At 42.6% G+C, this 17,514-nt stretch overlaps 1 protein-coding gene across 3 annotated transcripts in view; it reads right to left on the reverse strand.

The window, feature by feature from the left end:
* Positions 1 to 17,514, reverse strand: part of CERS4 (ceramide synthase 4) — a 60,751-nt gene that overhangs the window by 32,459 nt on the left and 10,778 nt on the right. For all 3 annotated transcript variants that reach the window (XM_042886869.1, XM_042886871.1, XM_042886870.1), the window contains exon 3: positions 6,157 to 6,330. In XM_042886869.1, the coding sequence (XP_042742803.1) occupies positions 6,157 to 6,330 (174 nt within the window). The remainder of the gene's footprint in view (positions 1 to 6,156; positions 6,331 to 17,514) is intronic.

The raw sequence follows: 17,514 nt of genomic DNA on the forward strand, positions 1-17,514 counted from the left end.
TCTGAATTGAACTGAATGAGGTTCATACTCACTACCCACAAAATCTTGGTGACATTTTGGCTACAGAAAGAGCAACAAGCAGAAGCAAAGCTAAGCTTCCATTCAAAATGAGCAGTAGGATGCGCCATATCCAGCCATGTCCATTACAGGCTGGAAACAACTTGAAACATTTTAATAATGCAGAAATAGTGCTTGAAATCTCCTCCTGAAATATCTTCAGTGCAATCCAACTCTGCACAAAAATAGCAGCTCACATGCTTTCCTGTTTCATTCGTTCTGGCAACCATGAATGATACTGCTACCATCCCCCTGCCCAGGGCAGAGCAGCAATTGCTAGCATCACTAGCAGCAATTCTTTGCCTTCCTGCTCTTAGGAGTTATATGATAACACTTCTCCCACTCTACAAAAGAACACTGCTCTTGGGAAGATCAAATTGCTACTGCTCAGTAAAGACATTCTGCAAACAGGCAATGATAAGCACTTTTAAAGACATCAATGTAGTTGACGGAGTTATATTTAAATGAGAGCTGAATTATTACCAATGCTATACAGTCCAAATTAAACTGATACAAACGTATGAAGTGCACTTGTATACACACAAACAGGTATGCACTTATATAGTATAGATAATTTATTTAAGCTGATTTTAGTTAACTTGAATGAGAATCAATGGCTCTATGATTTCATGAAGATTTCTAAAGTATAAAATAATTTTTGAGTCTTGTATTTTTGTATTGGTGACAACTAAAAACCTGAGACTCCTTGGGGTTTTGTTCAGTCAGAATGCTTTGATTTTGATGTGTACTGTTTAATGATCGTTATTTGTGTAGCACCTGAATACACCCAAGTTGCCAGTCCAAGTAGAAACTAATGGACAGAAAAAGCAAATTTAGACTGAAGTATTCTCACATCAGTAACACCTACAGTGGGTCTGAAGAAAGCTCTGTGTAATTCTGAGCCTATTTTAGCTCCTAGTTTCCTTCAGAAAATTGTTTCACAATTCAGAATTTCAGCGTCTGTACTTGTGCCTAAAAATTGATGTTGCCACATCACCAAGAATATTGAATCGCTTTGTAAAATGTAAGGTTTGTGTTTTATTCTATCATTTTCTCCTATTAAAAGCTTTTTTCACCATTCACTAGAACAGTTCTTTTATCATCCAAAATTTAGCTAAGAGGCACTCATCTTCCCCTTTGTGCAAAGGAAGCACAAAGGTCTTGAGGAAATGTTAATGTCATAAGCTCCAAAATCATCAAGTTTTTCCCATATAGTTAAGAAAAGAGTCACTGAGACAGCTCTAAACTACAGCTGCAGGGAGATACAAAACACCTGAAACAAATACGATGCATCTAAAACCCTGGCCTTTAAATGCAACTACAGGAAATTATGAGTGATGTCGGGACACTACAGTTTGAGTATGGGATACAAAGACTCAAAATCAACCTTTGAGCACCAGTGTCCTGTACGAAAACATGGACAGGAGCACAGAAAAGGACAATATAATAGGCAGTGACATAGGACACTTGCCAGCTCAGCATCCTACTTTCACATGTATGATATATTCACCAGTATACAGAATTGTGCTAAGGCTCAAGCATCTACCTAGATCTGAGCTTGTGCAGAAATCTGTAAAAAGCAGAGCCTGCTGGGCTGCCAATTATCACAAAAAGATGGGTATAAGTATGTCACAGTGCCCAATAAACTAGCATTGGCTGAAAGAGACCTCTGGATTTCTCCAGTCCAATGTCCTGCTCAAAGGGAGACCATTGCTAACATCTAATCAGGACAATAGAGGTTTCAACATGAAGTCTTGGAAACACACCATAGCTAAGTCTTGAGGACACCAAGTACAGAGATTCTCCACGTCTCAGGTGACATGTCCCAGGCCTGCACCATCCTCCCAGGAATGAAGTTCTTCCTAAAGCCCAAAATGAATCTTCCAGGTTGCTGTTTCTTGACTTTGTCATTTGTTGTACCACTTGACGCCACCAAGGGAAAAGTTCTGTTAAGGCACACAAATGTTTAAAATCTGGCTCCAAATTATGGGTCCAGAACACACTTCATATGTACAAGCACAATCAGAGGAACTGGAGAGGTTCTCGAGTTTTAGCTCCTCTCCTGTGTCAGTACAGAACTACTTACCCCCCTCAGCAGCTGGAAATGGCCTGAAGTTGCTCCAGGGGAGGTGCAGCTTGGATATCAGGAAGCATTTATTTATAATAAATTAATTTTCATTTATTTGTACACTCAGAACAAATGGTGAGGCACTGGAACAGGCTGCCCAGGGAGGCAGCGGAGTCACCATCCTGGAAGTCTTCAAGAAACATGGAGATGTGGCAGTGAGTGCCATGGCCGAGTGTCACCGGCGGGGGTTGCTGGTTGGACAGGATGATCTTATTGGTCTGCCCAACCTCAATGACTCTGTGGTTCTCTGACCTGCCTCAGTATTGTGGCACATGGAGACAAACAGCTGTATGCTGCTCACCAGCCCTGAACACCCCCTATTTTCCCACCTTACCCAGATCACAGCAGCTCAGAGAGGAGTTGCTTCACAAAGTGTTTTTTCCTCCAGGGTTGCACTCACAGTGTCCTCAGCTCTCCCAGGCCCCACCCAGCTCCTCCACTTCCCACAGCCGCCACCTAATCCACTCAACAACTGGTTGGTGGATGTTTTTGTCACAGTTTGTCCAAGTTCAGCCCATACATGCCAAGGAAAGGAAAAGAAAAAACACTCCAGGTAGCAGCAGGTAGAAAAACTCCCAAGGTATGAACTCCAAAACCATAAGATGGTACCATTAAGAAATGCCAAGCAAGGCATCCAATGCAGCTGCTGAAATACGGCTCACAGAACCTCCTCTGGGCTTCTCTTGCCTCTTGAGAATTTTCTTGGAATTCTGACAGAGCATTTCTGAAATCCAGAGCAGGAACCACCAGAAACAGAGAGCATACTCAAACAAAAGAAATGCTTTACACCGGATGCACAGTTACAAGTCATAAGGGTAGCATAAATTGACAGAGGCCAAGGGAAAGCCATTTAAACCAATCTTGTAGCTTATTTACGTTCTCCAAAATCACATTTTGATCCACAAACACGCAAAGCTACAGAGTCAGAGCCATCTGCATGGAAAGTGAGAAATACTACACATCCTTTCAGCCTGCTTTTCTCCAAACTCTGCCAATGAGTTTAAACCATCCTAGCCCACCTGTGCAATGTAACCGAGAGACAGTGGGCTTGATTCACACTAAAGGAGGCTTTCTTTTCCAGGATGAATTGACTGTGAAACAGTAATGATTTAAGAATGTGAAAATTTCCTGCTGAAATAAATGCCTGTAGAGAGTTAGGACAAACAAGAATATGGCTCAGAACATCAGCTTGTAATTTGCATAGGTAAGATAGTGGCATGATTACAGGTTTCCTGGACTTGTAAAATGGGCTTGAGATATTATCTTTTAAAGGGTGTGGCAAGAAGCTTTTATTTAATGAAGTTTGTGAATTAAAACAGCTTTAAAATGCATGAGCAGGCCTAGGCCCATGGAAACCCTCCCAGCTGATGCAGTGTTTGGATAGGAAAGAAAAAAATTCTTTTTATCTGGTCAGAGGTATCTTAAAGGAGACAAAAGATATTCAGGCAGACTAGGACCTATGTGGCAGGAGGAAGAGGAATACAAAGTCACAAAAGCACTGAACTGTTAGAGCTGGAAGGGGCCTCAGGATACCACACAGTCCAGCTCTGCAGCTCAGGCTGAGGTGGTGAGAGCAGGCTGCTGAGCGTGCAGCGGGGCTTTGATTTTCTCCACAGAAGAAGAGTGTTCCCTTCCTGTGTGACCTGTCCCAATATCTGACCACCCTTGCAGTAAAAAAGTGTTTTCTTATATTCAGATGGGATATCATGTGTTTTAGTTTGTGTTCAGTGCCTCTTCTTGTCCTGCCACTAGGCATCACTGAGCAGAGTCTGGCTCCTCTGTCTTCATGAGCCCAGAACGGGGCAATTCTGGTCAATGCAGAACATGGAGGTTGATGTCTAGCTTCACTCTCCAAGCATGTCTAAGTGGCCAACTGACATCACCTACCTAAAGAAGACTACAGGTCAGCAAGGAAGAAATGTGACTGACTTCTCTTTTAATGGTTGCAGCTTGGTTCAAACATGAGTGGAGGTAAGTGAGACACCTATGTCCTCAAGTAAGTGGAGGATAAAAACAACAGAATTTATGGAATGCACCCTAAACATATTCTTTACAAACAATTCCAAGTATCATCATAAAAAGATTCTTTAAATAATCATTCATGCATTTGGTTTTAATAACACTCTACTTGAATGCCAGTACTTTTACATAAAAACATTCTCACAACAGAGTTTAGAATCTACTTCAAAGAACTTTTCCATTATGTGCTCGTGTCACAGAAAATCCATAGAAGAAATCTGTTACTAGCCTACAGGGAGGTCTATTTCCATTTTCTTGTGCAGACTGTTTTTTGATTTTTAATTTTAATTTTTTTACTTTTTTCCTAAAAACCACCACCACCATCTTTGACTAAACTATGTAGGTTGCTCCAAAAGTAATGCCTCCCATTTATTTCCATGGATACTACAACAGTTACAGACAGCACAATAGCTCTATTTGATAGAGCAAGTTCTCAGCTACATAACACTGTTTCTCAACACAGTCACCACCATTAGCTGTGCCTTTTTGCCAACAATATCTGCAAGTTGCACTCACACAAATCTTCAACGGCAGAGGTGACCCACCTCAATGCCTCCACTGCTGAAATGCACCACCTGTCCCTCATTGTGCTCACATCCACTGTTTGGTCTCCATAAATGTTGATGAACATCAGTGTGTATCATTTTTTCCTCATGGAGGAATTCAATTTACCCCCCCTGCTTCATCCACTTCCATGTCAGACACCATTCTATCAGACTGCCCTTGTCCTGCTATCTGTCACACACATAATGCAAAACGTAATGGGATGTTGGTGGGGAGGTTCAACCTCTATTGCCATCCCACCACCATCCTTTCCTCATCTTGTGGGCCAACATTTTTGGAGCAGCCATCGTCCCTTAAAGGAACGCCTCTTCAGACAGCAGGTAGGAATAGGATTTCTTCAGTCTAGCAAAGACTATTTTAAGTAATTTTCAAAATCATGAAAGCGGATTTACTCTGCAGCCCTGACAGTTGATGACACTATGGTAACTTTCAGTTGATCTGCATACAAATCACATCACACCAACAGTAAACAATGGCTAAACTGCCTATATCAACAGCACCAGTTGAGGACCTTCATGAAACCCACCTGGCAAACACTGGGAGATTTCAAGCTGTGCCTCTGCCATAATTCCCAAATTTTCTTCACTGAAGAGTAAAATTTCCAAATGGCTCCGGCCAAAAAGATTCTAAAACCACAGCAACTCTTGTGTTGTTACTGGAAGACTGCAAAAAGCAGCCACAAAGCAGGGGAAGAGGAGGAGAGATTCTGGCAGCCCAGCACTGTAAGTGGCTCCAGCAGGCCCTGACCTGGAGAAAGCAGCCACAATTCTCCCTGCATGGTGCTCCGAAGGAAATTACACTCCTGAATCCTGAACTGTGGTGACTGAAATGCATATGTTCATGTGGCTATGCAGTGCTGGTTCTGAGGGCACAAGCTTATGTTAATGCATGTTATTTAGGCTCCCCTGTCCGGTGAGATATCCCAGATCCCCACTTTCTGAGATAGAGGGCACTTAGCTGTATTTAGGAAGTCTAAACACTAATTCCACTTCACTTGACCCAGAAATAGCCAGCAATGTACAACAGAAACAGTATGTCTGCATTCTGAAGCACAAGCACAAACTAATACTAGGGATTACCTGTTTCAAGTGTAGGAAGTTACACTGCTTATAGTTAGACCTTAAGGGTAAATGCTCTATATTCAACATGCTTCTTCAGTAAATAAATACAGCTGCAAAGTAAGACCTGAAATATCTGGTAAATAAATAGTAAATAAAATAAATACAGCTGCAAAGTAAGACCTGAAATATCTGGCTCAGCAGAATTTATGATCTGATGTTTCTGTGGTTCTCTTCAATCGTGCACTGGTCCAGACAACAGAGCCATGTTTTGGACCTGCAATGATGCTGTCATCCCCAAAACACCCCAAACATCACTAAAGAACTTACCTTTCAAAGACACATCGAATGACAACCAGGATTAAGGCAAAAGGGATGCTGAGCAGGAGATCACGAGGCTTAGGGTAGTGGATGTCTTCAGACTCCTTCATGTCCTCCCATGTAATTCCTGGGGGGAGCCAGAACTCGTGCTGCCATAGCCATTCATTCAGAGAGTGTGCCATCCTGGAAGGAAAAGAGACCAGAGTACACTGAGGATGCCTAGCACACAGCAAACCTGTCAGCACAAGCATGTGAGCCAGAGAAAGGATTACACCCTAGCTGAGGCAGCATCTGGCTATGAAGGCAGGTGTGGAACACCTCAGTGCCCAAGGGACTGATAAACTACTCACAGATTTTTATCAGGTGCTCAGTGATTGCAGATTCCTGGCAAGGAAAAAGAAGGAGAAAAAAAAAAAGAAAGCTAAAATGGGATTAAGTGTCTCAAAATTCAACAGAACACTGGTGTAATCCTCAGCAAGATCTATCAGGAAGTTTTAAGTCTAATGCTGCAACTTCACAGGCAAAACAGAGTCCCTTCTACAGGAATGACAGCTTGGTGAAGATAGGCTCCCAGGCTGGCTACCAGCACCCCTCTATATCTACATATCCTTACCTTTTAGTCTTCTCCTCAATATGTACATATCTGTACCATCTAGCCTTTGATCTTTTGTATTTATTTGCTTCTATTTACACACTGCAATTTCACTCTGTGTGTGTGAGCACTCTAATTACTATTATTTTGAGGCTTGCCCTTAAAAAAGGAAGAAGAAAAAAAAGAGAAGCTTATCTTCTGCTTTACATGATTGAGGAAAGTATGTCTAAGTAAGAATTTCTGTGGTAAGCTGGATTCCCAGTGTAATTTTAAAGACCATGACTGAAAGTGTCATTTACATACAGGATCAGAGAGTTTAACAGCATAAAAGGCAGTGAAGGGGGTGTAATGAAGCATTCAGCATGAAAATACCATTGCTAGATAATTCTAGCTCATTCACAAATAGGAGTGGTTTTGCCCTCAAATAGAGGCTGCTCATTCTAACTGGTAACAATACAGAGAACACAAGTTCTGAATGTGTCAAACAAACTCTGTGTAGGTAAGGAATACGAGGGAAGGCATGGAATGAGATGCCCATTGAGATTATCTGAAGAGCACACAGGAAATGCCCTGTTATGAAACCAACAGAAAAAGCATGTAATTTGAGCGTCAGACCTGATTATCATAAAACATCTGATCCAGAGGAGGACCAAACTCTGGCCCAATTTCTGCAAGAAGTGCATAACTGGTTGAAAATGAATCATAAATTTGACTTTGAAGACATCTTCAATTCGAGAACAGATGCTTTGTTAGCTAAAATGAAGATCAGGCTTATTCCAGAATTTTGCAGAGTCTGATGGATACCGTCTGAAGCACAAACTCTCTTCTTGATTTGGACTTTATTATTGGAGAGATCAGCAGGGAGGAACGATGATGTTTAACATGAGCAAGCGTAGAGTCCAGCTCTTGGGAAGGAATACTCACATGCATCTGTACAGGTCAGAGGATGACCTGCTGGAGGCGATCGCTGCACAGCAGGACCTGGGGGTCCTGGTGGACAACATGTTGGCCGTGAGCCACCAGAAGGCTAAGGGGATCCTGGGGTGCAATAAAAAGAGCATGGCCAGAAGGGCAAGGGAGGTGGTTCTTTCCTCTGCTCTGCCCTGGGGAGGCCACATTCAGATTAATGTGTCCAGTTCTGGGCTCCCAAGTTCTAAAAAGACAGGAATCTCTTCAAAGGAGTCCAGTGGAGGGCCACAAAGATGACAAAGGACCAGGAGCATCTCCCATATGAGGAGAAGCTGAGTAACACGGGGCTATTCAGCCTAGGGAAAAGACTAAGGGGGATATCCGATCAGTGTTTATAAATGTCCGAAGGAAGGTGGGAGGCTAATGGATGAGGTCAGGCTCTTCTTGGTGGTGCACAGCAATAGGACAAGGAGTAATGGCCCAAAACTTGAATATGGGAAGTTTGTACTAACATGTGAAAGAACTTCTTTATAGCAAGGGTGATGCAGCACACGAACAGGCTGCCCATACTGCTGGGGAGTCTCCTTCTATGGAGATATTCAAGACCCATCTGGATGCCCACCTGAGCCACCTACTGTAGGGAACTGCTTTAGCAAAGGATTGGACCGATTGATCTCTTAAGGTCACTTGCAATCCCTGCAATGCTGCGGTGCTGTGATTCATCTCAACGTGCCTTTTGATCTCATCATAACAGGGAAGAACTGGACCCCATTGCTTCACATTTGACTCTCATTTTTCCTGGAGTATTCACAGTCAATTCACCATGATGACAAAGCTGATTGCAAATATAAGAATATTTGACATAAAGTGAATGCAGATTTTCTGAGCATTTAAGATATGCAAAGCGGGAAAATGCTTTTCCCTTTCCAACAAAGGAAAAAAAACCATACTAAAAATGCATTCTTCTTCATGCATTTCCTCATTTCAGCATTTGATATCTAAATAGACAGCACAGAAATAACTCCTAAAAATCAAGAGCCTGATATACTGTAGAACTGTATACAAAAGTATGAGGGCTGCTCCAAAAGTAATGCCTCCTAATTTATGATGTCAACCCACAACACCAGAGGCAGATGTTGGTGGGATGGCAGTAGAGTTTGAACCTTCCCACCCATTAAATTTTGTTGCCATGTGGCAGATGGCAGCAGAGGGACAGTCTGACAAAATGGAATCTGACATGGAAATGTGCATGAAGCAAAGGAGTGGAACTGAATTCCTCCATGTGGAAAAAAAGGTACCCGCTCTTATTCATGGATGCTTGCTGAATACTTATGGGGACCAACCACTGGATGTGACACAGTGAGGGACAAGTGAGGCATTTCAGCAGTGGCAACAGAGATATGAAAGACAAGCCATGTGCTAGATGGCCATGCAGATTTTGACAAGTACAGCGTGAAGCTCTTGTTTGTTGATGGCAAAAATGCACAGCTAATGGTGGTGGCTATTGTCTTGTTTTGAAGCTGAGAATTTGTTCTATCAAATAATGTTATTGTGCCCTTTTATCTCTTTCAGTTTCCAAGGAAATAAATAGGAAGCATTATTTTCACAGCAATCTACTTAGTAACAGTTAAGGCCACAAGAATAATATTCATCCTTGCTCCAGCACCCAACTTCACTAACTCTGAAAAGAAAACCCAATTCTTTGCCTGATTTCAGCTTGACAATAATCACAGCATTTTCTTCTTTCTGGCGCAGCTTTTGGGACTCTGGGAACTGCTGTTTTACTCCCATTTCCAGGCTGTTATTCATTCTTTCTGTTACCTCTTCTATCAGTGCAATGTCTGGATAAAGACCACTGACACATAAAATGAAGATAACATCTGTTTTAAGAGCCTAACAATCAAGATGTAACAGATTTTAAGTCATCTGCCAAATCTGGCCTGGACTTCCCGGAGAGCTGGGCAGAGAAGAACCCTAGGAAGTTCAACAACAGCAAGTGCAGAGCCCTACATCTGGGGAGGAATAACTACACGCATCAGTACAAGAAGACCTAGGTGTCCTGGTAACCAAGAGGTGACCACGCACCAGCAGTGTGCTCTGGTGGCCAAGAAGCCAATGGGACCCTGGGGTGCATTGCACAGAGCGTGGCCAGCAGGGCAAGGGAGGTGCTGCTCCCCTCTGCTCTGCTCTGGGGAAGCACAGCTGGAGCACTGCGCCCAGTGCCGGGCTCCTCACTTCAAAAAAGACAGGGAACTGCTGGAGAGAGCGCAGTGGAGGGCTGCAGAGACGGGGGGGCACAGAGCTTCTCCTGGTGGGGAAACTGAGAGCCGTGGGGCTGGTCACCTGGAGAAGGCTGGGAGGGACCTGACCAGTGCTGACCAATATCTGAAGAGTGGTGTTTAAGTGGATGGAGCCAGGCTCTGTTCAGCCATGCCTGGTGACAGAACAAGGGACACTGGGCAAAACTGGAACCCAGGGAGTTTCATCCGAACATGAGGAAGAACTTCTTTACCGTGAGGCTGGCAGAGCCCTCGCACATGCTGCCCACAGAGGTGGTGGGGTCTCCTTCTCTAGAGATATTCCCCAGACACTTTCCTATGCAGCTGCTGTAGTGAACTGCTTTGGAGAAGCCAGACTGGGGGATCTCCAGAGGTCCCTTCCAGCCCCTCAGGTTCTGAGATTCTAGGATCTTTTAAGACTCAATGATTCTGGGGCAAAGTGCCACCTAATTTCTCCTACAATTGATGTTTTAATTGGGAACATCTGCTATCTGCTGCTATCCCCTTTTCTTCTGCCTTGCCTGTTGTGATTCAGCAAAGGCAATTGAAACCAGAACCATAGCAGAGTGGTAACAGGACTCACACTGCATTAAAAAGAGAGAAGCGAGTTGAAGCATACATACTTTCATGCAAGATAAATCCTTTCAGACTACTCAGTAAGCATGCTGTTCATCAGTACAGCTCTGTATGGATCACACAATTGCACTAAACCAAAGAGCCAAGTTTTCAGGATGTCCTCAAGACTCCCAGATTTCTGCACAAAATCATACAGTTTCAGATCAGAAATTGTGTATGTAGAAACAAATAAGGTGAGTATGGACTTAGCCAGCAATTAATTCAGTATACTGTCACTGTGAAGCATGGTGATCATTTTCCAAAATAGCTTATGCACTTCAGATAGGTAGCAAATAGCAACCAGAAAAGTAAGGTAACCTAAGCAAGGGGTTTGAACCAAAAACAGCTCTACAAGACATGAAAGACACTGATTTCAAAAGCGTTTGTAAATCCTCTCAGCTGTTAAAAATCTCAACTGTAGTCGGGAGAAGCAATACAATGGAGAGTTTTTTCACTCTGATATGAAACTGTGAAATTTGAATTGGTCTTCTCATCCTCAACATTCATCTCCATACTTTAGCCTGAGAAGATCTCCAGCTTGCAATTAGATACTGTAACTATAAAGGACACCAAGAATACCAAAGAGAACTACAAGGAGAAATTACACTTTCTTCCTGTCCCAGCTCTTCGGAATACATTTTTTCAGTGCTACAGGGCTGCTCCACAGTGCAGATAACAGGTATGTCAGGGAAAGTTGCTGTAATAGCAATCACACAACCACAAATCCTCCCTCCAGAGCTCCACATATCTGATAGCAGCATGGGTCTGATGGAGGACAGAAACTAATTGCTAACAGTTCTCTGCAGGGAGCATATGAAATGAGTCTTCCCATTTACTTCGGGGGAATATAGACTCAAAGTGCTAAGGAAGTAAACAGCCATTATCTAATCTACTCCCATGTGCAAAACACAGTCGGGATCATCTTCCTGAAAGATTTATTTATCTCTGCTATCTTTACACAGCACAAATACAGAAAAGGATAAAGGATGAAGCAACATATTTCCCTTTTTGCAATTCAGACAGGCTGAGCTCTTAAGCTGAGGCAGCTGGAAAGCTGAAGACAATGGTGTTTCTAAAATGCTCTTTGAGCATCCCCAGAAAAGCATAAACCAGTCCATTTCTTTTTGAAAAGTTCTTTAGGACTCTCAGAACATCCTGGGTAACTTTGTAATAACACTCAGGATGGAGCTCTATCTCTCCAGCTCTGATACAAGAGTCACAAAAAGACAACTTCTTTCACAGAGAAGAGTTCAGCAGGAACAAAGGAAAAAACAGCACTGCAAACACTTCCCTATATGTGACATGCAGCAGAGCAGCATCCGGATTTCACAGACAGCAAATACCATGCTAGATGCTGAAGGAATAGCAGTAAGTTTGTAGTAAAATACGTATGTGAAGATTAAATCAGAAATAGTGAAGTATCACAATTATGCCAAGGGGCATAAAGGAAGGCTCAGGCTGTAACTCAGGCTGTAACTGTGGGAAGGCACCCTACATATACACTGATAAGGCTCCTGGAAGTCAACACAAAATGTCCTGAAGCAACTGTCCGGACTGGTGCACTGACATTGCTACATTTTGCCACTCTTGATTTTTTGCTTTTTAACTTGTGATAAACCTCTCCTTTGAGCTGCAGCAAACTGCAGAAATGGCTCCGCTGTGCAGATGGAATGTGCTGCAGCATCAGAGCACTGCAGAGAGCAGCACAACGGAGCTCCATGAAAACTGAGCCGAAGCTTAGTAACACTGCTATGCCTGAACCCCTCAGGGACATATTTCTGTAGTTTCACTTTCAAAACAGAACGGTTGGAGAAACAGCTGGAAAGGTTACTCCTCGCCTCGTAGTTAAAACAGCCAAGCAGGTTTACCCAGACAGCGTAACTGTTGCTTACATCTTCAAAGAGCTATTCTGCTGCTTCACCTGCAGAATCTATTCCCAGGCCAAGCATTAATACCAAGTGCATGATACTCATATAACTTTGCGTATGTGAAATAGGAGTGAGAGAGAGAGAAACAAGTCTTCTTAAAGAACTAGGTAATTACAATGTATAAATAATATAAATGTCCATAATAATAAATACAAAAATATGCCGGAGTTTTTAATTTGCTTTTTGACTCATCAGCATTCCCTCCCTCAACCATTTTGCTCGTCTTAACGTCTGCACAGCACTCACTGGGAACACAGATGTGGCAGTGAGTCAGGTCTCTGCTGTTGCAATTCTTACCCCACAGCAGAGAACTTCCAACACCTTTCCAAGTTTCAATATGCAACTCACTAACCTCCCTCCTCCTCTCGTCCACATGAGGAAACATTTAGATTTAGGAACATCCCAGCCTGCGTTGAGCCACTTTCTGCTTTTTGCTACAACAGGCAACAACCTTCTTACAGAAGGGTACCATATTAGAGGTTTTTGCAGCAATTACTTACATTGAAAACCATTCCTAAACTTCATCCTCAGTGGGTACAATCTAACTATAATTAAGAACACGAATGCCATTTGCTTTTGTATCAGCACAGGTTCTTACTGTTCATAGACAAGCAGTACTTTTCTCTCATCCTTCATTTGTCCCAGCTAAACAAGTATGTGACTTCTAATTATCTCCTAACATAATGAGCCACAGCTGAAGAAACAGAAAATCTCTCTTTACACATTCTTCCGTTCATGGCTACACTGTGAACAAAACTTCTGAGGAAGCGTCTACCTTTAACATCACCATTTTTAATATAAATGCATGTTATTAGTTCCCACTTTCACAACCCTTCCCTTCATCTGATTCCTCTGACTCGGCCTAGGAAGGCCTTCCAGTTCTCCATCACACCACAGGCGGTCCATTGTCCGAAGATGGATTAGCCGAGTTGTGTGGATAATGCCACAGACAGAAACATCCACAAAGCGCCTCTGGGCCAGGCACAAGTCTGCCAAGCCTAATTAGCGTAAGTGTATCATTATGCTAACTACCTCACTGCCAGAACCAGCTCAGGTATTCCTGCAGCAGACTTCCTGGTGGAGCCAGTTTTCCCAGGATTTAATTAACCACCAGCAGCACAGAAGTGCCACAGGGGAAATTATTAATTAATGTGGAATCACACCCCCATGTGGATGCAGTTACATTGCTTCTGAGTTCAAACCGCTTTATGTTTGTTGGTGTTTTCTTTTTGTTGGTGGTGTTTTCTTGTTTTACTTTTGTTTGTTTTTTGTTCTTTTTTTGCATGAGGCTACATCTGAAATAACTAAAACCAAAAAATGCATCTCAAATCTTGATAATTTGAGAGTAGATTCAAGAGTGCCCCAAAAAATCATCAATTTTCTGGTTTACTTGTGGTTGTTTTCAGTTAACATAAATACATTTTTTGCCAATTTTCAAATAGAATGTATGGAATTGCAACCCAAAATTCAATCTTGTCTCTTTATCAGATGTTTATAAGCCCTCTCCTAGCAGGGAGAAATCTCCCTCCCTTCACAGACATGCCTTATTCATGTCATCGCTTTTTGGCAGTACGTACATCTGTGAGCAGCTGTTTCCAAGGGTGAAGCAGAGGAAGAGTAAAACTTTATCAGAAATCTCTAACAAACACCTCAAGACCTCAGTCATTGCAGCCTCTTGCACTGACCCAAACCGATGCATTACTTTCACAAAAACAAGGTCAAATATCCCACTAGCTTTATGTCGCTGTTGTTGAATATGTTTTAATTTAAAAAAAAAAAAAAAAGTTTTGTTACTTAAATACATTAACTATATAATGTATTTTATGAAGGCTGCTCCACAAGTAGTGCCTCCTATTTCCTCAAGTTGGCCCATGACATCAGAGGCAGACGTTGGTGGGATGGCAGTAGAGGGTGAACCTTCCCACCAGTATCCGTTACATTTTGTTGCTGTGTGACAGATGGCAGCAGAGGGGCAGTCTGACAAAATGGGTCTGATGTGCAAGTGCAGATGGAGCAAGGGGGTGGAGCCGAATTCCCTCACGCAGAAAGAATAGCACCCATTGACATGCATTGACACCTGCTGAACGTTCACAGAGACCAACCAGTGGATGCAGCACACCGCGGGGGGTGGCATGCTTCAGCAGCAGTGACAGCAACAGAGGTGCAGACTGTTAAAAGCATGGCATGCACCTCTTGTTCTCTGCTGGAATGCACAGCTACTGGTGGTCACTACATTGAGAAACAGAGTTTTGCAGATGAGAACTTGCTGTATCAAATAGCGTTACTGTGCTCCTTGTATCTGTTGTAGTTTCCATGGAAATAAACAGGAGTCATTACTTTTGGAGTGGCACACATACACTTGGTCCAAGACAATTCCCGTTCACTCAGTGCAGCCCAGGCAAGCCAAGAGGTTGGACACCCTAATGGTTAGGTTGTAGAAACAGAGTCCTACTTAAATTTATAAAGGTTCCCTGTTACTTTAAATTCTCAGAGCCACTGTATTCCAGTCCTGCACTTGTCCTTATTTTTTGATTTAAGGTTATCACTGTATGTTATGCACTTGAATCTTTAACTAAGAAATCAATGATTCAGATACTGTCTTCATCAGTTCCCTCGCAATAGCTTTCCTAGACAGCTTCTGACCTAATTCATACCTCCCATAATCCTGATGTCTTTCACTGCAGCTAAAACTGCTTGTTAGAACTGTGTGAGTTGCAAGTTCAAACATGAAATGTACTGCAGTTCTCTCACAGAGAAATAAATAATTTTAACAAAGTAAGCTCAGTTTAACATAACAAAGGCTAAGACAGAGATTATCCAATTCCAGTCACTTGAAGGGAATGCATTAACCTTTCCAAATTTCATCCCAGCTTCCATATGCTCATTTCCATCTCCTCATCCCTGGGGATATATCTGCCCTCTGATCTCACCTTATCAATATTTCCTTTGCCTGGTATCACTCTCATTCCTTATTTCTGTGTTAGTTTTTCCCCCACTTCAATTTTAAGACTTTCTTATCCTTCACACAAATTTAACCACAGACAGTGACTAAGGAACACAGCTGAAATTTATCAGTTAAGAAAAATGCCTTTCTAAGAATGTCCTTTGATAGCAAAAAGCATTCAAAAGCTTTCCTTGTAGTAGCCCTCCGTTGTCTCTTAGCCTTCAGTCTCTTGGTTTGCCTTCTCATTTTGTCAAAGTAACTTTCCTCAGAAAAACACCACCCTATACACCTCTTTCAGCTTCTCCTGGAGGTGTATAGTAGGTCTGCTTACTTTGGCTGTAGCCAATACAGAACCTCCAATCACATGAGTGGCTTCTGGTACTGGATTCTGGATTCTTGGGCACAGACAACTGTTTTCTGCAGCTAGTTCTGCTTTATTTCTCCTCTGTTCCCCAGCTTTCTCATCTTTTTCTCTTGTGATTCTTGTCCTCAAGTTATGGCATAATCTCCACTTTGTTTTTGTGTGAGACAGGACTTTGTCAACCCATTGTCAACCCATTCTAGCAATGAAAAAGAATCTTCTTCCATTCTGTATTTTTAGCACTAAGTTCTCCCAGCCTCACCCTCCTCACCCAGACTTTGTTCTCCACATCCTGCCCTCTGGAAGCTGGCTGTAAACTTGAAATGATTTATACAGCGTTGCCTCTCCACCAGGGACTGCTTATCCTCAGCTTCCTGGCTTCCAGATGTTATCACTTTATTCTACCAGTCGATATTTCCTACCAAATCATCTCATACAATAATAAATTCATTTTGCAATTCATCATTTTCAATGGAATGTGACTATTTGTTTACTTCCACTACTAGTCCAGCAGAAGCTTGATTCTTCACTCCTAGTTTTAAAAGCAGAATCACAGAGTTTGCCTCTGCAACCAGGAAAACATCTCTTTTCAGCCCACAGAGCTGGGTTGTGCTGCTTTCCTACTTAGACTTCCCAGTTATTCACCAACTTCAGCCCTGTCCCTTCAGCATGGGCTGAGCATGGGCTACTCTGTTCAAAAGAGAAAAGTTTCTTTAATATCCAGTATCCCAGAAAAAGCATAAAACCCCCCAAAGAAATGCTGGAAGCTACAAATCAAAGCCTAGCAAAACGACAAACTTGATTAGCTAGATCTTCAAGGAACAACTCTTCCTTACCCAGCATAAGTTACTCACTAACTTCCATACCTTGTGGTCTGCTCACCACCTTCTTGGCTGCTGCTCTGACTGCTGGCTGCTCAACTCCCAGGTAGACTGCCAGGTCGACAGCACAGCATTCAGGTTGCCATCAGACAGCCACCTCAGAATGCAAATTACACAGCTGTTCATCCCTTCCTGAGGGGGATGGGTATGATCCTTTGATTTTACTCAGTAAAAAAATAGTGCTAGTTTTTATTGCACTAGTGTAAAACAAGGCCAAAAAAGGCAGTAAGTACCTCTGGTTTCTCCATGTCTTTGGTAAGGAGTGCTTAGAATAGTGGGTTCACATTTTTCTGAGCCTTCCATTTGCTTGCAGAAGCCCTTCACATCCCTCACTCAAGCTCAGCTTTTGCCTTCTCAATTCTTGCGAGCTTAGACAATACTTCTCTATTCCTCCTGCCCAGCCAGCCACATTTCCACCTTTTTCATACTTCCATTCTGTGTTTGAGATCCATCAAAATTTCATGTTTACCCCTGCTTGTCATCCTTGTAAGCACATTTAGAAATAGAAATATCACGGCTGTTCTCCTCCTTCAGACCCTTAAAGAAGCTTCTCTATTAAGGCTGAAGAAACTTGGGTTAAACCACAGCAGCAACAAGTCTCAGAAACAAAGTGCTATCTCATGTGAAAAACAGCAGACAAAAGCTGAAGATCTTCAGATTCCTATGCCTCTATTATGAAATGAAATGTTCCTTTTGACCATGAGGTAGCAAACTTTGAACAAGAATATCATGTTCTACCATCACTGTGAAAAAGACTACAAACCATACTCCTGCTACGTAGTAAGAACACCAGACACTGCTAGCAGCCAGGTAAGCCGATGGAGGCATCCCAAGAACCAGCTAGAATGTCCCCTCAAA

The sequence above is a fragment of the Lagopus leucura genome, unplaced genomic scaffold, assembly GCF_019238085.1.
Source record: "Lagopus leucura isolate 7727_CA_CO unplaced genomic scaffold, USGS_WTPT01 Super-Scaffold_100064, whole genome shotgun sequence".
NCBI classification, from domain to species: Eukaryota; Metazoa; Chordata; class Aves; order Galliformes; family Phasianidae; genus Lagopus; species Lagopus leucura.